At 36.3% G+C, this 22,242-nt stretch overlaps 1 protein-coding gene across 1 annotated transcript in view; it reads right to left on the bottom strand.

Annotated features, from left to right (window-relative positions):
• AK5 (adenylate kinase 5) overlaps window positions 1–22,242 on the bottom strand; it is an 82,539-nt gene that overhangs the window by 43,477 nt on the left and 16,820 nt on the right. The window contains exon 6 of the mRNA XM_066325079.1: window positions 18,934–19,125. Within this exon, the coding sequence (XP_066181176.1) occupies window positions 18,934–19,125 (192 nt within the window). The remainder of the gene's footprint in view (window positions 1–18,933; window positions 19,126–22,242) is intronic.

Below are 22,242 nucleotides of genomic sequence, written 5' to 3'. Positions count from 1 at the left end.
GTCATAACTCAAAGCATTTTTTAAAAACTTCTAAAGCAGAAATTGGTTTGTGTGAACCTATTAGAGGGATTACACCTTAACTTGTGTCAAAACCAAGGCTTGTGGAAGAACAGTCTTAAGTAAAGCTGTTCATATAACAACTTCTAATAAAATAAAACTTTTGGGCAATTTATTAACGATACACAAAGAGCAGCTTTGGAATGTCCTTGTTGATAGGAAAAGAGTGCTCCTAATGGATGTTAGAGAAGACATATATAATATTTGGGGGCATGTGTGTGCATAAAACCCAGTAAACTGTAATCAGGTTGTGTCTGATCATTATCGTGTAGGTCACACCACACTCGGAGAGATGACAGATTTGCTTTCTCATTAGTAGCATTCCTCTGAATAATCCAGTTCACCATGAAAAAAACACATGATCAATCTCAAAATGTTCTGAAGGTTTCGAGAATTTGAAACACCAACTTTCCTGTTCAAAGAACACCAGCTGTGCTTCAGCATGCTGAAAAGTCTGGGCTTTGTAATGAAAGCTTATATTGTCACCCAAAGAAAACCAATTATTTGAAGCTTGCACATAGATTCAGTTTTCCCCTCACAAAATGAGAATTGTGATACCCTGAGCCACAGGAAGGCAAGGTAGCTTCCATGGAAAAATCATTTTTGAAAGAAACTATGTAACCTTGTGAGTTCTGTACTTCACTGAAATGCTAAATATTTTAAAATTAAAGCCTTTGATAATTAGTGGAGCCTTGAATAAAAGATAAATGGTACTCAAACAACCCTAATCATACAGAACAAATAGCAGTAAAACTTGTATTTTTAGCAGAACCTGTCTAAATCCATAGGTTGCTTTCCTTACAGAAAACAAATCCCTACCTGCTTCAATACATAGCTCTTTGCAACTAAGTCATCTAGGGATATCTTAATGGATGTCTCAGTTTAATTATAGTCAAGGCTTATGTTTTATAGAAGTGTAATGTTATTAAACATCAGCTCTATTGTCTGCATTGATATACTCTCTACTAGCGATGCAGGAAGAAGCCAAGTGCTTCTTCTCTGTGTGGCCAAAGGGGTTTGAGGTCTAACCTTACTTTATGGCATTTCCCTCCATGAGGCACTAATGGTGTTTTTGTTCTATGCTGTCTTTTTTTGTTGGGGCAGGAAAAGATTAGGGGCAGGACCTAAGTGGACAAGAGCACCACATTTCTTTAAGAAACCAATCTGAATTTCTGAAAGGTTTCACAAACCTTCCTAAAGTACATTTGGGGGTTATGCTGGGTTTTACTTTTTTTTAAAAAAGTAAATAATGACTAGCTTAATGATTAATTTTCTGGAAAGTTTATCTCATTTTCACATGAGCATTGTTGAATTGCAGAATTTGTCACTCTCATGGTGTTATATAAAAATGATGAAAAATGTTTTCTAGATCTTCTGCATTGTAAATAATCACCTTAGGGAATGCAGGTGGTTGTTGCTGCTCACATGGAGAGAATTATTACTGTTTCTAAATAAATACCCAACAAATTCCAGCCAACAGGAGGGGATCCACAGAAAAATTGTCCTGGTTATAGAAAATTGCAGATATCACTGGTCCATGATGATAAATGGAGGTTTGGTAATACCATGTATTGAGTTAAAGAAAAAAGTGCAGAATTTTTTTTCCTCACATCTGTCAGGGGTGAAACATCAAGGAAGCTGCAGTTAACAAGAATTTTGGGTGAGGGTGTCATTCAGCCTGGCACTGCCCCTTATGGACTGTTTCACCTCCAATGAAACTGCTGGTTGTTGCAGGTGGTTTATCTAAAACATTCCCAAATTAGGGAGAGATCACACTAGACTTTCAAACTGGAGTACAGGAAAGCTAGGAAGAAATCTGATTGCAGCAGACTTGCAGGGAATTCTTGTTTGTGCAGCTTGAAATAAGAGTTAGACATGGAGAAAGCATAAAAAAACCCAAGCAAACTTGTAGCTAAATAGCATTTACAACAGTAGATGAAAATGTCCTCTATTTTAGGAAATGATGGATGTCAATGAGAAGAAAATAAGTCATATCCAAATGAAACATAACCTAACATTGTGGTGTTTGGTATTGGGGTGAAACCCACTGGATACTCAATGCAGTGCTGGCATCCACAGCTGACAAACTGGAGAGATTTCCAGACAGGTTATGACAATGATAACTTTTTCCTGTACCTTTCCATGGAAAGAGAAATTTTAGAAGTTATTATATCCAGAAGACAAAATTGTAGGATGCATGGATGAAGAGCATGTGAGACAAATTCAGAATGGAAGCAAACAGCAAAACTTATTTTGACATCACTGTCTTTACTGCTTAATTTATCACAAATTGCAATGAATTCCCCATTATTTGAAAATTTTAGCTTATTCCTAAAAAGAAAAATATTAATAAAATTAAAATAGGATCTAATTCAGGGAAGTCAGAAGTATTGCTCTACATAGCCTGTCACTCTTGGCTTCATAATCCATTAACAAGATCCATAGAAGTGAAACACAATCATTGTTTAGGAAGTAGATAAATTATTCATATATTATCATCTGCAGTGAGGAACAATTTCTTCTTAAATAAAAACAAGGTTATCTGCAGAAAAGAGAACATGGCTTCTTGTACCATAGTTTTCTCACACTTTTAAAAGATACATAGTTTAGAAGCCAGATTACACCACTGCCCCTTACTTGTTGGTATTTTTGGTTGAAAAGCTGACAATCCTAGTAAAATGAAGAGATTCATAAGATTGAGCAAGTTATAATGATTATCAGTGGCAGCAGCTACAAATGCGACAAGAACACACTTATTATTCATACTGATTTAGGCAGGGGTTTGCTCCTGAAGGATTGAAAACAAAAAAGAACTAGTTCTACTTTACCCTTGGTAAATACTAAAAGGTGAAATGAGACACACCATTGAGATATAGGTGCTGCTTTACCATTTTCAAACACCCACACAGAAATCCCTTCCTTGTTGTTGTCCCATCCCTAGTTTGCTTCTCTTAATAATTGCAACTGACTTGTGCAGTTACTTCAAGAGAAAGTGGAAAAATCAAAAGAAAACACCAGCAACACGGGAAAACAGCAAAGAAATAAATAAGGAAAAAATATATAAGGTAGTATAATAACCATTGGGATGGGAGGTGAGAAAAATTAGTTGAAGACTTGTATAGGAAAACCAATAAGCAGAGGCACTGAAATGAAGCTGAAATGTGCAGACTGGGAGTTCAGGGAGCTATTATACTATTATAAACAGTATAAAATAATGCTATTATAAAGTATTTCAGTGATACACTTTAACAAAACCAAGACAACTTTCAAAACACTGCAAATGGCAGGATGAGGACATAGGGGAGAGATATTTCTCTATTCCATTCTCAATTTCTAATATTTTCATTCTTTTCCATCAAATACTCTGAAATCTCAGATTATTTTTTATATATATTTTACCACATACAGAAAAAATTACAACCGAAATTACACTAGAGCTCACCAACGATTCTTAAAATGTTGTGCAATTAGCACATGAACTGGTATCAGACAGAAATTTAGAACACAACTGAACCAGAGATATTAATACTATTATTGCGATCCTAAGGAATAACTCTGCGTTATCTAAAGTAAGCCTCTTAACACCTTACTTTTTTACCACAGGAGTTCCAAAGAAGATTCATATATAATTGCAGAGTCCTCATACATCTATCAGTTTCTCAAGTTCCACTTGTATCTAAGGATCTATTGCTGTGAGTGCTACTTGTAAACAAGCACGGGGGTGAATGTTCTCCAGCCCTGAGTGGAGCTGACAGTTCAGCAGCAGCTGCTGGTAGCTTTTCTGTATCCCAAACTCATTTACTCAAAATAAGTGCAATTCAACACCCATAATTTTGTATTTTTCTATTTTTCTATTCACACACCCCTTTCTATTAACTTGGAAGTACACAAGCAATGAAATTACTACAAAACATATGCTTGGGGAATTTTTTTTGTTCTTAACATGATCTTCTCTTATTTCATGCTAAACCAAACAACTTAGTGCCATAGCACACAAGTGTGGAGATGTTGTGCCAGTTTTCCCTCCCTTCACAGTAAAACTGCTAAGCCGTCTTCCATACTTGAAATATTGAACGGAGCAACAGCAAGGAAATGGTAACTCTCACCTGAAGAAACAACAGTTGGGGGAGTAATAGCCTGTCTTTGTACATTTATGTGGAGTAATAGCTTTTGATAGGTAGACAGAGGGAGAACTTCTGTCTTTATGCTGTGATCATTTGAGCAGCATTGACTAACAGCAGTTTTCAGCTGATAATGAGCGCCTCAGGCAGTGTGGTGGCAAGAGATGATGGGAAAGATACCGTACAATTACAGGCCCTTGTAGAGCAGAAAGCAGACAAACTGAAGGAGAGTTGGGTGTGATTGGGGGTGAGGGAAGAAATCCATAATTTAGTGGCATGGTAACAGAAAATTAATGGACTTGAGAGGATGAAGCAATTGCTTGTTTAATAGGGAAGGTGATGGTGCCATCAGTTTGGAACATATACATTTTTCATAACGGTGAGATGCAAAGCCTTTCTGCCTGTGCACATATTAAAGAGCACTGGTTGATTAATCCTTTTTTTTCCAATAAGGATATTCTTCTGGAAGGCTGGTGACTATTATGTGGAAAGCAAATGTATTGCTCTTTTATTAACACAATAATTTTTGCATCATGTTCTCCATTCCTTAGAGGGACTCTGAGGTTCCAGCAGGCATTATCCTCCACCATATTTGTATCTCTAACTCTGTTAATCTGAAGTCAGTTTAACATAGTCAGTTAATAAACAATTCAAAATGTTTCAGCCATTTCTTTATACTATGATGACCCCTACCTTAAATATTCTATTTATTTTGGAAATCATCATCAGTAATCAGGACCAAATTAGGCAGCATACGCATTATTTCACATAGCACTTAAAAGGACATGATTTGCATGTGTTTGTTCTGGGTTATCTGACTTTTCAGATAAGTTACTTCTAGCAGGAACTTTTCAAGCTATAAATACAGCCAACATCTATGCATATAAACACTCTGCATATTCACTTTGCAAATCATTGAAAACTTGTTCTCTGACATGTATTACATCTGTTCAGCAGCTTCTATAGCAAAGTCAACTATATTAATTATTTTTGAAGATTAATTCAGACGAAAGAAATGCTTTAGTATATGAACATACAGAGATCTTTTCTACCTTGGAAGCACAAACATCTTCCCTTATTTTAAAAAATATACATTCCACTGTTGGAGTAATTTTTACTATGCATTTACTTTTTAAAGGAAATTGCTTTTAAAGAGGCAAATAGTATTACAAAGAAACAGAACAGTGGTGTTGAGCATCCAAACAGATCACTTTTGAAGAGCTTGAATGGAAAACTTAATTATGGTCTGAGTTAGGAGATGCTTCATGAATTAATTTTTACTCTGTTCCTGTAGAACCCAGGAAAACATTCAGCCTGAGGGAGAAATCATCTTACTCTCTACCTCCACTGGGTCTAGAATAAATTGTTTGATTTTTTTCACTTCCCAAAGTAAGGGGAACAACATTACTGATTACAGAGATCAGGTATGACTCAAAGCTGTCCAAATCCTCACACAGCTTTAACAGCTCTCTGTGCCTTATCTTGCCTTTGTCATTTACTAGAGCTCAGTGATGCTGTAACAATGAAGCATTAATGTAAAATTCAGTATTTTGAAATGTAGACAAAGGGCAGAGAGGTACAAACAAGTGGCATGAACCTCAGTCAATAAAAGCTGTAATTGTCACTTTGCTTTATACAGCTCAGGGGCGTTACAGAAAGATCTAGAATTACCCAGCTCTTCCCCAAATGCCTTTGGTTTTCCTTTCCACAATAACAATGCTTGTCTTCCAGTAGTTTTTCTTCCACCTTCACCCATGAAGACTTCTATGAAGCCTGGATGTGCCCTTGTTCTTCAGGTTGAACTCTTTGGGAATAAAGCAGTTAAGGATCAGTTTCTGCAGCACAATTCGTGTATTTCCTGCAGTATCCCATGAGACGAGTACTGGAATATTCATTCCCAGAGCACCCAGTTCAGTAAACAGCTCTGATCACCAATATGTTCAAATAAATGCTTTCCTCAATACCCTGTTTTTTGCTAATATTGACTGCAACAGCGTGTCTCAGGCAGAATGAGCCCTATAACTAAATTACATTAACCAGAATGTTTGTGTGCAGAGAGACTTTTCCTGATTAAAGTTTTTTAAAAATACACATTTCCCCCTGCCTATGGAGCTCCTCTGTCACTCTTCCTTTTGTTTAAAACAAAACTGAATAATTTTCTAGCATCAGCTCCCACAGCATATACAAATCACAGACAGGCACCCTGAATAAATATATACTCAAACTGGTTTCCCCAAAAGGTCCAATGAGCAGCAACTGTAATTCAAATATGAAAGAAAACAAACAAACAAACAAAAAATTAGAAAAACCAGAAATAAAAGACATTTCTTCCTATAAATACTATTTTCTTCTACTGACAGTTTGCAATTTATTTCAAAGAAAAACACTGATGCTGCTGCCAAATATAGCCAAATATTTCCCTTTCAAGATCAATAGCATTTCTCCTGTTGGCTTTTGTGGAAGAGATTTTTAATGCAAAGTACTAAAATATTGTTGTCTGGTCTTTTACTATTAGATGACTTCATAGCAATTATTACCAAAAATATAATTTTTGCCTATGTATCATCACAATTTTCTAAGGAAGAATGCTACCATCTGAAAGCTAACAAAAAAAGTCCTGAGTTAATTTCAGCTGCAAATTTTGCTGGTTATTCAAGCACGAGGACTAATGACTCAGCTGCAAGAACAAATATAGGGTAAACCATAGGCTTAAACTTTGGATTATGTGGGTGTTTCACATGCAAAATCTGCATTTAATTCAAGAAATAAAGTGACATTTTTAGTTATCTAGGACCTTAGCAACAAAAAAAATTTCATCTGCAATAGTTGTAGCTCTTCAAAATGGAATTTCACACTGTAAGGACTGGAACATTTGAAAATTTTTGGCTTTTCTATTTTCCTTGGAAGACAAAAATAAATTTTAATTCCCAGTTACATAGTTCTTGTGTATTTAACTAAATTCTGACTCAGGATAAGCAGCATTTCCTCTGGTGGTCTCTATAGTAATAAACTTCATAAATGGTATTGGAATTCTTGATAATAAGCCATCCGTTGGTCATCTTGAGCTAAAAAGTACTAAATTTTCATAAAATAAATTATTTATCTCTAGAAGTAGGACTTGTATCAAAGAGGATGATATTCAGCAGATGTCAGTCTGAGTTCAGGATGGGCTCATAAAGCCAACTTCCAACTGTGCTGCTGCAGGAAGGATATGAGTTTGCTTCCTGCAGCAAGAAGTGAGCCACTGCTATTTTAATTTCTGTACCAGAAAGTTCTGTTTTGACATCTAAATTATTGGCGCATGCTGTTTCAGAGCAAAAAGGAGACTACTTGATTTATAAATGAAAGCTGGCAAGCTAAGGAGATACTGACAGAAACTATTGCTTTAGTCATCATGTAATATGACATTCTTCCATCTAGCATGTATTTTTTGGAAACAAATGTAGGACAAAATCCCACATGACTATGTAGGCTGAAAGCATTTTTTAAATACCATAAAAAACACGTGGATTAAGTGGAACTGATTGACTTTTTTAAAGCTTACAATATTTCTACCCACAGGCTATTAAATTAAATATAATTTTAGGGAAGTCCTAAATAATATAATTAATTTATTTTAAAAAGCATGATAAATGTCCAAGAAACGTCTGGGCACAGAGAATGGCCAATGTATTGATCAGGAAACTAGAAAATACAAATCAGAAAAATCACTCTCACTATGAAAATTAAAACTGAGAAGAGCTAGGGATGTGGAAAAGAAATGCATGTAATGTGACAATAATGTCTGTTGCAGGAAAAAGATGAAACAAAAAAACCCGAGAAAGATCAAAATGAAGCCTCTGTTAGCTTTCTTTTATTAGAATTTAGTAACTTTCCTTCTGACTGTTTGTTTGAGCTAAGTGCTTTATAGATTGCCTGAAACTCCAACACTTGGGGTCTAATACCATAGTTAGTATTAATACATTGTTAAAGTATAAATAATTTATTGCAAAAGCAAGCTAAGCAACCTATATTGAGTATTCATATAACATTATCTATAAAAAGTGCTATAAATGACTCTTCCTTCAATTTATGCAGAAAATTAGAGCTTTTGATGTTCTAAACCAGAATCCACCACTTTACATCTACTGAACAGTAATTATTTTATAATTGGGGGTTTTCTCTGTATTAAAATAGTTTTGGCTACTGCTCTCCATCACTGCAGCTCCTTCACCATTGTTCTGTTTTTCTGCTGGATGATACACATCGTGGTTCTCCTCACACTGTGGTTGGTTGGTTGTTTTCAATGTCACCTGGTTAAAGAAATATTTATGAAACTTCCACCTTTCCATCTGCTGCCTAGTGTGATATGGGTAGTTCTGACTGTTTCATCCCTTGATTGCTTTGGCAGAATCAGCTCAATCTTGCAGCTGCATAGTGATATTAATTTCTACTGGGATCCCAGCAAAACATGGGCAATGAATTGCAAAATTAAGTGCATTCAAAGTGTTTGTCTTTGTAATATAAACCAGCTAAAAGTACACAGAAGATCTACCTCTCTGTCAACCTTCCCCAGTATTGTAGCAATGACTGGGAATCAAACAGTGACTAGAAACAGTAGCTATTTAGAAAATTTAGCAACCATATGTTGTTTTTAATTTACCTTAAGATAACAAATGTGTGACTTATGTTTGCCTTTATTATTAAAATTTTACTACTGATAAAAATGTTACTAAAACCATTCATGTGATTCAGAGTGAATGGCACAGGCTCTGGACCAGAGCACTTACAGACCTTGGAAAACAGTGACTTAGTGTTAACATATTCAGCAAATGTAAGAAGTTCTAAAAGCAATTTGCAGGGATAGAACAAGCTTATTCTTAAGTCTTTTAATGTTTAGTTTTGATTACTTGGATATCCTTAAGCCTTCATTTATGAAGGCTTAAAAATATCTTCCACTGCACCTTTTTTCTGTTTACAATTCTAATTAAATAGAACACTTTAAAGAAATTGAAGGTTTGTTTACTTTTGCAGTGAAACTACTTAAAGTGGAAAAAAAGACAGTGTGAATACATCCAAATTTTTTTGCATATGAAAGAGATTGGGAGGATTTTATGTACCTACTCTCCCACGTGGTTTAAGCTGTAGTGAGATAGAAAATGAAATATTTTGAATGTTCTTTTCTCTTTCTATAACTTTTTTGTTTTAATTTTGAATAAAATTACCTGAATAATCCAACAGTAAAAATGTGTTTTAACAAAAAAATGTTTAAATGGGGTCCCACCGAAAATCTCCTAATTACTAACCATTAATACAATTCCAATTCTCTCCTTTTGCATATCCTAAATCTTATTAGCTCTCATAACTCTTACAGAGTATTATATCAAAGGTAAATAATTTTTTTCACTCCAAGGGTCACCATCTTCTCCAATAGGCATGATAAATATTAAGCAGGAAATATCAACATTCGTTCTATCTAAGAGTGGACTTGTGATATTTTAGAGAAACAACAACAAGATTTGCAGAGCTTTCAAGACAGTTCAGATACGCTAGTTCTTAAAATTATTTTTCTAAAACTTTAGTTCAAACAATAACTATGTTTCATATAGCTGCTATTGCTACAAAGGGAACAAAATTTCCTTTAGTTTGTACTATAGTGTTCTAGTTCCCAGAAACCTTCAAAAGTCAGTGTCCAAACTTCCAGAGAACTGTAATCTCCTATTTGATTCTATTACTTTTGAGAGTAGTCTCTACTAAAAAAGAAGAAAAATAATTTGGAGGCAGATCCTAATTATTTGTAAAGCTCACTCTCTATTAAAATTATGCCAAGGGAAATGGGCAACTGACTAAATACAAATACTTCATAAAACAAAATACCTTGTAGACCATTCTACACTGAACAAAATAGCCCCCATTTCTTTAAAAGCCCTTCAGTGGATCTTAGGAGGCGGCTGGTCTCCTCCTCCCTCCAGTGTGGGAACCAAGAGTCTGCAGAGAGCCCATTAGCTGCTGGCTCTGCAAGCACTGGCTGTTGCACACCAGCTAATTTAGCTCAACACTCTTCTGCCTTGTGTAATGAGACCCTTGGTACTGCCCTGTATTTCATTTACAGCAGGTTCCCTACATCCCTTTCTCTTGGACCAGTACGACTTCTGTAAACATAGAAACAGTCACTGGAGAAGCGTGAGATGCTCTCTATGAGCTTATTCTCCTCCAGCAAAGAAATTCTCACAAGTTTCTATTCCTGCTTAAGACATTTTTATTTGTCCTTTTTCATCTTCAAGCCAAATCAAAAAGGCTAGATTTAGGCCTTGCTCCATGTGTCAAATATCAGTTATCTTCTAGGAAATCTTTGTCCAAGGCACTTTTAAAAAAAATCAACAAAGGTCATGAACGCCTGTGCAATTCATGAGGAAAAGGGGAATCCTGCAGTTTTGTCTGACTTTTTTCTCAATATAAAAAGAGCAACTTTAACCCTAAAGAACAATTAACATTTGCAAGGTATGTTATCAGATTTGGGTTATAAGAAACTGTTGTGCAGCCTTAACAAGAACTAACATGAGTGGTTGTTAAGCTCAGGGTTTCAGCAGAGGCATCTTTCCAGGAAACACTGACATGGTTTCCGTTGCCAAGTGCTGACCTAACCTATGAGAAAATACCCAAATTTGTTTAATTTATTCTCTATTACACTCACTCTACTAAATTTAGTGATTTTTCTGAGGAGTGGTCTCCTGGCTATAGTTCAAGGATATAATGAGTAGCCCTTAAAACCAAACTCATTTCAGAATTCACATGGCTCCTGACCCTCTTTCTAAAGATCAAGAGATATGAGGGAACATGAAATGCATAAATGATGAAAATCCTCTGTTCACAGTACTGGAACTGAGCTCATTTGTGTCTTGCACCCCATGAAAAGGGTCAGATGATGAAAGCTAAAGTACCCACAAAACCTTTAATGGCCATTACAGCAGACTGAGGCGACATACCGAGCCTGAAAGAGAGCAGAGAGAATGTTCTTGCAAAAGAAACAGAAATCACCTACCTTGGAGTTATGTGAATGTGTATTATGTAGAATCTATATGGTGAATTCTTGCAGTAAGGTGCAGGTACAAAGAGGATTGCTGGATATTTTTTTCCAATGTCTTAGCCACCACTAAACTTAATAAGCAACTTGACTAAGAGCTGTATTGCCCACATTCTAGGTTCCCTTATAATAAGGACCCTGCATTTACAGAGAAGTCTGTTCTTTTCAGCAAAGCAGACCAAAAAAAGCCCAGAAGGCAGGACGTGGCAGGAAACTAGGAAAGTGTATTTTCACATTGCCTAATTGGCATCTTGCAGTGGTAAGAGAGAGAGATGACCTTGGCATTAGAAAAACTACAGTGTTACCAAAATACAGTGGATGGTATAAATATAAGAAAAGACAAGACCTGGCATGCTATACAGAGCAAAGAATTTTGAAGTACTGGTATTGAAAATACGAGTGTGGAGCTTCAGTTTGACATTCTGTTTAAAGACAGGAGGAGAAATTCAGCAGAGTACATAATGAAAAAATGTTAAGATTTGCCTAAAAACAATGTAGTTTTAGCAATTTTATTTTTTACAAAACAGATCAAGCGGTAGCATATGTATGAACAATCCTAGATATAAATAACTGGTCGTAGTAAGTTACAGTGAAAAGATGCCACATTTTGTGCATTAAGTTCTTTATTTCTTTTACCATGACTGGTATGACTGACTGTTGGCACAAAATGAGATGAACAGTCGAGAATGGAGACAACAGTTCCTCCTTCACAGAAAATAACAATAATTTTGACTTCAGTGTTATATTTATGTCTTGTGAGGCTTCTTTTCCTGTTTTGTTATTTAAGTAGATTACTGAATTGCAGAATGTGATATGGTGAGAACTAAGTAAACAGATAGTTGTATTCATTGGCCATTAATGAAACAACTGGCAAGAGGGACAGATACAAATGTTGACCCTGGAAGGAGGAAAGATGATAAGTGAGCCAAAGGATACAGAAGCAGATATAGTTATAGCAAAGATAAACCACATGGGCTTCACGAGAGTCTCTGCCAAGAATTTTAGGTTATGTTTACATGACAAAAGGAGATACTGTGCAAAGATGTTCTTGCTAGCACTAAATGATATAAGAATTATATCATAGTTATAAGAAACACAAAATAGCCATATTAGTGGTTATCTGATGTGTAAGTATCAGTGAATGTAAGGAGCAAGGATATATTACTTCAGTGACACAATACTGGTGTTGTCCTAATGAGGAAGCATTTCATACAGTTCTTCAAAGCACTGCTTGGTAGATATTCTTTAGCAGCATTAGAAGAAATAAAAAGTCCTCCAAACAGCTATCAGAAATGCTCAAAAGGATACTCTGCAATGGGGAAAATGCCCAAGGGGAACGCTGTGTAGTTCTCACTTCAGTGCTGTCTAGTGCAATGTGTACCCTGAGTCACACAATGGATGAGTAACTTTTCAGCTTTCTCAGTTCTCCACTAACACTGTAGCTGCATCTAACCCTGTAAAGCTTAAATAAGACTTCAAAATACCAGAGAAAAATGCCAGAAGCCCATAACGTTAAGAGCATCAGATTTTCTGCTGACAGTTTTGACACTTAAATGGCTTCCATCATTACAATACCTGAGCATTCACAAATCTGAATAAATGTAGCTTTATGACGCATATAAAAAATAAGAAAGTGAAATATTTTATGTCTCCCCTCTCTTTCAGTATCTCTACAGGAAAGAAGGAAGAGGAGCCAATGCTCAAATAATCCCACACTGGTACTAGATTGGATCACTAGAGGCCAGTTCACTCAGCCTCATTTTGCCCTTTGAATCAAAATGGAGAATAGTATAGCAGAAAAAATGTTCAGTTGCCTCTTGCATAAGAAAATAGAAATAGCTAACAAGAGCTAATGATAGCAACTTAGATCCTATAAGCAATGATAGATTCAGAAAATAAGGATGTCAAATACTGGGACTGTAGAGCACAAGCTATCAGATGTAGTAACATTTTAATAGGACTGTGAGTGTGAGAGCTGAAAGACCATCTTGATTCTACTGAAGTCGCAACTTGCACAAGTTAATATGCAAATTTTCTCCACCACGTATGACAGCAAAGTGGTTTTGCCATAAAATCAGCAAGTCACTGCTATGAACTTTTCACTGGTGGGAAGATCCACTGGTGGCAATTAGAGCTGGAAATCACTAATGTGATTCAATAACTTCAGGCATGACATTGGTTTTTTATTGTTTACAGCAATGCAGGGCTGAAATGTAGCTTTGGTTCTTCAGCTGGATGTTCACAAAATCAGCTGTGGTTCAGCATAGGAAAATTTGCTTATGGATGATAAATATTCCTGATTCAATACAAAAGGTCTTCCCAGGGAAGAGATATTTTTCCAATCTAGTTTCTTAATATATCTCATCTAAATAAGCAAACTTAATCTTCTTTAAACATCACTTTAACTACAAGAGCAAAATTAGAAGCTGCTATTCACCCAAAGGACACTGCTTAATTACTTTAAGATGAACTGTTGAAAATAACTTGAACAATATTTAGGACATGTTATTTTAAACATCTCCTACAGTTCATTCCTCTGCATGATAACTTGGCTTAATTACTTATCTCAGTTTTAGTTTCAGATCTGTAAAAAACCGGTCTGTTAATTTTAAACATGTATCAGCTTTCACTGCCAGAAATGGATAAAATCTGGGATAGTATGGCTGTCAAAACCAGCATTCCCTCTCTCTTTCTGGAGTTCCTAAATCAGCTTGGCCCATACACTGATCACTACCTAATTCTGTAGTCAGACTGGTCAAAATTTATTTCTTTTTTTTCAAAGTAATCTGCTTCATTCAAGTCACTGGGTGTAAAACAGGCAGGGCAGCTTTCAAAAAGCTGGTATCTATTTAAATTGTTGTACTTTCAAAGTTAGAAAAGAGCACAGGGTTGCACTGATACTATTCACCTCAGCAAAAAATTCCTACCCTCAAGGTTTCTCTGCATGCTTCTATGTACACAGATGGCAAGTTTCCATCCTTGGTCATTCTCTGGCAGACATTGGTATTTCTGATACACTTGTTGACATAAAGCATAAAATGGGAGGCTGAAAATATTTTGAAGCTTGTAAGTGTTTATGGTGCACATGCTTCTATATATGCACAAATTACTCATCAATCATTCCCATATAAAATTTGCATATATTTACAAACAGTTTGTTTACACTCACTTCTAGATAAAATTCATGTATGGACCTTCTTTGTATGTTCTTCAAAACCTCACAAAACAGAAACACATAAATAGTGTTGAGACATAGTGTAAAACCTAGCAGTGATTAGAACATGCGTAAACTTTCTCTAGTTCAGCAGTTGTAAAGGAAACAGTGACGTGTTCTTCCTCATAGCCCAGTTTTTCTGCAAAAGGGCAATCAAATATAGGAGAGACACAAAAAACCTTAGTTTCCAGTAACAGCTCTCTGTGACTGCAGAGTTCTGGTTACTTGTTTTACTCTTACACTTACCTTTCACTGCTTTGAATCACCAAAAAATGAAAATGTAATAGTCATTATCTCCCATCCCACCTCTAATTTTCCCTCTATAGAAATTTTAAAATTATTATAAAACCACATACATTCATGGAGCCAGACAAAGATTTACCATACAGTAAAACAGAGAAAGACTCCTGAATCTCAAACTTCTGGTCTCAAGGTTCCCACAAACAGCTGCCTATGTTCCTTATTTGATTTTAAAAGGTCCTAAAACATTGAAGGTTTGCTGCAGATGCTCCAGACTATCTGGGTTCCTCTTTGCATGTCCACTTGGTCATGCCCAAGAAGCCAGAAGTACTCTGAAGATCCTATGTAGTAGTCAGATTAAAAACACATTGAAAATGCACCTGAATGACTGTGCTTATGGCTGCTATATTTTTAAAACTACTGTGAGGCATCTGAAAATATTTGGGTGGCATTGGGCCAATTAATAGGAAATCTCAGCTCAGTACCCTCTAGAAAACAAAGCAGCTTCAAATCCTCATCTCTGACCTGTGGGGAGAAAGGCCATGCTCAGACACCAGTGAGGCTACATTTGAGGGAAACCATTCCTGCCAAGTCTGTATCACTTTGCAGCCGAGGATGCAAGATCCAGGCATCAGATGGCACGTAAATGAGATTCTGAGCCTGCAGCAGGGAGGTGAGAGCACGCGGGGGAGGCGGTGGCTAACAGTCCCTATTCCTAGCAGCACTTCAGCGAAGGAGGAGTGGGATTTTTAAATTTTTCTTTTTAACGATTGTTGAACGCAAAAACCGCACAGATACATGCAAATATCAGCACCAGGAAAACAAAGGCATCTGCTTGTTCTGTGTTCTGCCAAACCACATGCATGTTCCTCCACTGAGGAGAAGATTCTCTGAGCTGGGTTCTGGTCTGGGAGACATGCCTGGCAGAGGCTGCATTAGGACCTGGAAAGCAGGGTGAGGGTTACTATGAAACCTTTCATAATAGTTTACTATCAGTGAGATTTGAATAGACCTTGGGAACTGCTTAAAGGATTACAGGAGCCACATTTCTCTAGGGACAGGCTCAAAATTAAAGGAAGAATCAGTAGGTGCAAGTGTTTTGGAATCAGCATTCAGCAGCAAACAAATAAAAAGCCCAAACCAACACTTCAGGTTGGGCAGCTGTATGATAACAGAGAAACTTAGGAAAAAAACTATAACTGATATTTTCAGCAGCATTTTGGTAAGTCACAGCCTTTAGATAAAGTTCATGTCAATGTGCAAGTTCTATAGCAAAACTCCCATTTTAACCAAAACAAGAGAAAAAATTTATGTAACACAGTTCCGTGGGGAATTTTTCTGCGATGGTTGACAGCCATTAGGCGTGTTTGATGCTTATGAGGGCAGACAGCGACTTCCTCACCCGCAACTGCTTAACTTCTAAATTTGTGCTCAAAATCAATTTCCAGCTTCAGCTACTTTTCCTGGGTTCTCTTTACTTCTCTGACTAATCTGAATGTCATTTTAATGTTTTCATAAGCATGGTAAAGTCCCTAAAAGGACAAGTGGAACAATGAGGATATCAGAGAAATCCACATTTCATGGATGCCACAGAATGCTGTCTTGTACTGGCTGTTTAAATAAGGACCAGAGTCTTCTTTTAATGTTTAGTATTTTTGCCTCACTACAGCCAGTCTTTTATTTTTTCCCTTTAAATGCACACAGACGTATTAATGTGACAAGGTTGATACTGCAGCTCTAAGATTATGTAGAATCACTGTCAATAAGGCAGACTGGACCAAATCCTGCCTCCAGTAAGAGAAACTTCTACTGCTACGACGATAAGCTGTGCAAACTTTTTTTCTGTCTAGACCAAGGGATATGTTCCACAAAGAACAGCTAAGCTCTCTGACAGCAGTTTTAATAACTGTTGACCAAAAGATTTCTGTAACCCAGTGATCTCCTCTCAAAGAACTACACCATTATCTATAGTGGATTACAGTCCACATAAACTGGAGATTTGGAAATCTGTGTTCAGAGCTGAATTTCTCTGTTCAACATTAGAGTACCTTAGATTACCTATGTGCTCCCTCTTATAACTTAATCTAACTAATATCTCCCCACCACCACCAGTTAATTTGTGTGCAGTTATTGTCTAGGTAAGCAATATATAATGTTTTAATATTTGTTAAAAGTTCTGAAACAGTAAATGGCAGCATATGCATCTATTTACATACTTCCTGTCCAACATTGTGTTATTATAGTCTTGATACCTTCTGAATTTAAATTTGAGTTAAGTCAGGTTCTGATTTGTTAGACTAGTGACAGATTGCTAAAATGAGTTTTAAACACAGACTGTGTGTTCATGAAAATATCACGTATTTACTTCTGTTAATTATAATGAACTTTACATATCATTATTCCAAAGAAGGAGTTTTCCAGAAAGGACAGAGTTGTATTTCCCTATTTCTTAGAAGTACCATAGCTGGGGGCCTCACTTTTTTCCTTAAAAACAGAAACCAGGATCAGACTGTGAGAGCAGGTACACCATGCATAGACTGAGAACATAAGGCATACAGAGCAACAAACAAGTACAACATGGGTACTGTAGCAAATTATCACAGATCATGAGAAAAAAAAAGATGAAGGGAAAGACTTACACCTAAGGCACCTAACTGATAAGAGATGAAATAAAGAATGTGGCTCTTATTTCTATAAACAAAAGTATGTTAAAAGCAGCATGGAATAACTATCAGAGTATGAAAATTAATCTTCTTTGAGAATTTAGATTTTTATGTCTTGCTCATAAAGTGTCTAACAGTAGATTTTAATTATATATATATAATGTTTCCTCATTAATCATATTTGGTTATATTTCAGTGATTTTTTCTTTCCTCTTTTGGTCTGTATTTATGGAGAACAACATGTTTATTAAGTAGATGTATAAAATACAAGTTGTGATTCTAAAATTATAACACTCCATAAGACAAATCATCCTGCTTCTCCTCCTGAGTAGAATTGTGATGCTGGCTAGAAATGTGTGAGATTTAGAGCTTTGAAGAGCAGTGACAAGGTGCAGGCAGGGATTTAAGAAAAATGTAAATCTTTTATTTCCTTCTAGTCAATGCTGACCTTGTCTGACCTTGCATCAAGGATTCAGTCCTCTAGGAATTAAGATACAGTAATTCTATTTTATCCTGTTCTAGTTCTTACTGCTCTCATCTGCATAGTATTTCAGTGTCTTCCAGGTTCAGCATTATAACCAGCAGGATGAATGCTATTTTCTTTATTTCTTCTCCTTCTCTAGGGAAATAGCCTGAGTAAGTGCAATATTTTCTGTATATGCTGTTTCCTTTGTGCTGCAGTAGAGTAATTTAATGTTCATATGCCATGTTGTCACTTCCATATCCATCATAAACATCTGCTTTCTTCAAAAAGAAAAGAGGATATCTAAGGTGAACATTGCAACTTAAATTATCTTCAGAACTCTCAAGAGATCAAGTTAAAAAGCAGAAGGAACCTTCATAAGAGGAAAATCTTCTCTTGTACAGGTTCCATCACAGAAATGCAATTCTATCCAGATGCCCCACTTGCTTTATGCACAAAGGCACATATTTCCTCAGGAGCTAAATATGCAGTCCATAGGAGCATTTGTAAAGGCTATAGGAGCATCATAAAATACACACTTCCTCAACAATAAAGAGAAATTTGCAAGAATCTTAGTCCTCTCATCCTTAAAAACTGAGTTAATCAAAATCTTAAACCAGAACACATACTCTCTGGAGAAGCTAATGTAGTCATTTCCTAGGATTTTCATCTTGGAAAATTCGGAAAGATGCTGAAGTACGACTAAGGCGACTAATACCAATTGGTAATTTTGCAATTAAGGATGCTTTAACCTGTCATGAGTCTGACCAGAACACAGAATCAGTAACACCTGCTGTGAGGAGCACATACCCATGTGAACTAGTTAGGGTATCAAAAGAAATGAAACAGGCCATCTGTGCTCTCATACCATATGTGGTAGCAAGTTCTGTGTGTTATTACAACCAGACACAGTCTGTAACTTAGAACATGCCAATAATTCAACTGTTGTCAACTGCTCAATGAATTCGTTGTCTTCAATAAACACTTAGGTAGCCATGCTATTAACCTAAAACAGAATTAGACTTGTCTAGCCTGTCTTAAAGCAAAAGGTACAAGGAGCCAACTCCAGCCACAACAATTAAGAACTCAGAAATATACACTGAAGTACTTACTGTGATAATCAGCCCTTTTTCCTGGAAATATTTAACCAGTGGGACCGCATTCTGCTTGAAATTCATTAGTCTTCTTTGGGTGGCTTTCAGGTTATCATCAGGTCTCCCTTGCTGTTCTGCACGCTTCAGTAACCTTTCTTTCAGCTTTTGACTGGAACATGCCAGAAACACCACCAAATCTGGGGTACAGATCTGTGGAAAGAGCAATTCAAGAAGTCTGATTAAGTGGATTATCCAGCACTACAGGAGTCAGCAATCCCATTATTAAGTGAGGCTCAGATATATCACATTTGCGTAAGTTAGAACTTGATGTAGTCACTAATTTTCTGTTGGTTTTTTTATGGGAAGTCTGTAGGCTTAAGGAGTGGCTTGTTGGCCTTATATGGAGGTTAGTCAACTTGTTTCACCTGGTATGTAAGGAAAAAGTTTAATGAACAAATTTTACTTCCCAGCAAAAACGATGTTCATCGTTTGCATTACCAGAAGGCTCCCTACCTATTTTTTTTTTAAAGACCAAAATATAGATGTCTCATACTCTGAAGAGAAATGGCTGCATGGTTTCCATCTGGAAACTCTTTTAAGTAAGGTGGTATTTAAATTCCAGTGGAACCAGGTGAAAACAGACTTGTTCCAAGAGCCACGGCTTCTTATAACACTTTCTCTATTTCTCTAAATCTCTTGAAAGCTTCAGTGCACTTTTTAAGAGGTTGGGTGGGGAAGCTAAAAGAGTTTTAATTTCCCTTATCCTTTTTGGTCTCTGTGGTGAGCACTGGTATGTGTCATACCCATCCCTGCACCGTGGTTCAGGAAATAAAGCCCTATAGCAATGAAATAAAGAAAAAATTTTGAACTTTAGCTCTTTCCCAGTTAAATCTTCTTTATAATATGCTATCAAGCATTTAAAGAAGAGATATCTCTCGTGCTTGATGTGGGGAAAGCAGTGATAGACCCACTTTCTTAGGAATACAGCTAAATGTTCACAGGCAATCTATGGAGGTCACTACTACTTAGTACCTATGGTAAAAAAGCCAGAAGCCATAGCATCTCCACACATCTGTTAGATACTTTCAGGGATGGTGACTCAACCATTTCCCTGTTCCAATGCTTGACAATCCTTTCCATAAAGCAATTTTGCCTAATATTCAATCTAAGTCTCCCCTGGTGCAACCTGAGACTGTTTCCTTTCACCCTAAAGTTACTCAGACACGTAAATTTGCAGGATTTTTAAAATTCAGCTACAAATGTATATTAACTTTATTCATAATATCTGATTTTGTTCTTTCCTCCATCTGGTTGCTGCAAAGAAATTTACCTCTTCTTTAAGTTTTCACTACCTTAGTCTTTTAAATCCTATTAGAATTCCCTGTAAGAAGCATTTAAGATGAAAACAAACAGTTCAAGTTTTTATCTGATACGGATTAGAAAGGATTTATTTATTCTCATATTTGAGCACAAAGTAATTTCTACTGTCTTTACTAACCCGAACAAAAAAGTTCATACTTTAATTTTAACTAATATTAGCAAAAACAGTGGCTTCCTATTCTAGAAATGACATAATCTAGTAACAATGCAAATGATGATGGATGTTCAAGAATGTTAAACAGACATTTTTCTCATGATGTTTTTTATCTAGAGAATAATTTTGTTTTTGTTCAGCTTGATGCAATGTAAATTTGAAAGTCAAATTTCAGCTATACTCCAGTATCACTAAAACATCTACATGTTTTCTAACTACTACGGCATAAATAGTAACTGATTTATATATTTATGTTAATTATACAGTTGTTATGTTCTACTGTTATTGAGGGCCAGAACAAATCAATTAAGCTTCGGAATACTCTCTCTGTCTGGGTCTCTCAACCCAAGGATGTTAAATTGCACAAGAGAACCATATTTCTAGACTGAAGAGTCAAAACTTCCCATGTGGACCATCTGGAAAATTAATAACTAAGTTTAAAAAAAAAAAAATCCCATCTAAGCTGAGTTTCTGCCACTTCAGAGAATACAACATGAAGTAGAGTCTGGCCTTTTTTACAGTCAGTCTGAGTAAAAAAAGGTTCTTAGGAAGTCAAAAGAAACCAATACAACTTCTCCTGCCTGAGGTGGTGGTCATTAGCCTTTACAAATGAGGTCACTGACAGAGTAGTATATGGATATGAGGAAGCAGAAAGTGGTGAAAAAGCAGAGTCATTTTCAAACAATAAAGGACAGTCTGAAAAGCAGCATTAGCAAGAAAGATGGTAGCCTCTTTATCATTACAGAAAATTAAATAGGATTTAAAAGAAAATCAAATTATTTTTTACACACATTGTAGATGATTGGAGACATGAACACACAAACTACAAAGATAATAGTTCTGGTAATTATTTATGGGTATTTATTAGATTTTGGAACAATTAACCTTATAACCTGTTTTTTTTTAAATAACTTCCAGTGGGAGAGAAGCTCTCTCCTACCTCTATCACATGCACCTCAATGTCAACAAAACCAGAATAACTTTCTCTTCCCTTTTCAGACTGTTGTAAACAGAGAGAGTTATTCTGTCTGTTCATGGGATGAATTCATTACAAAAGTTAATTTTACTACCACATAATAGCTTTAAGGCACATAATTATTCACATGAAAGACTATGAAAGTAAGTTTCTGGGTTAGACTTTCATGCAATATGGACATTATTAAAAGTAGCTTGGTTAAATTAAGGTTGTCTCACTGGTAATAGAAGAATAATGAGGAATTTGGGAATTCAAAAAGCAGACAGTACTAAAAAAACCCAAATTATGACATGGATAGATTCTGAAAGAAAATGCAACAGATTTCAAAGCCTGTTAGTCATGGAACACAGTCTGATGAAAGGGAATGGCTGATGTACCTTGCAGCAGACTGAGCACTGAGACATCTCAAGTCCCTGTGTGGATATCCAGCTGATTGAAGTTTCCTAACTTACATTACACAGAGACTCAGAAATTACAACTAGCAATCAAGCATCTAGTAAAGTGGAGGACAAAAGGGGTTTCTTCAAGTGAGTAGTTTTATTTGCTACTTCCATATTTCCTAATTACAGTGGCAGAAAGATGGTAAGAAGTCTTCAGATGTTCCAAGCCATAGCTGGCCTCACATTCAATGCTCAGCACTTTAGGACGGCACCTACTCAGTCTGTAAAGTCAGACCAGACCTGCTCAAGTGCAGGGCTGGAGCTTTTGTGCACCACAAGACTTCACATGGAGCATCAAATCTTACAGAGAGTACCTAGAGTCAACTGACCGCTCACAAAACTATCAGCCCTGAAGGAATAGGGTCTCCTTCTGTCTC

This window comes from Sylvia atricapilla, chromosome 9 (genome assembly GCF_009819655.1).
Source record: "Sylvia atricapilla isolate bSylAtr1 chromosome 9, bSylAtr1.pri, whole genome shotgun sequence".
In the NCBI taxonomy this organism is placed as follows: domain Eukaryota; kingdom Metazoa; phylum Chordata; class Aves; order Passeriformes; family Sylviidae; genus Sylvia; species Sylvia atricapilla.
This window is presented reverse-complemented; position numbering and strand designations above follow the sequence as displayed.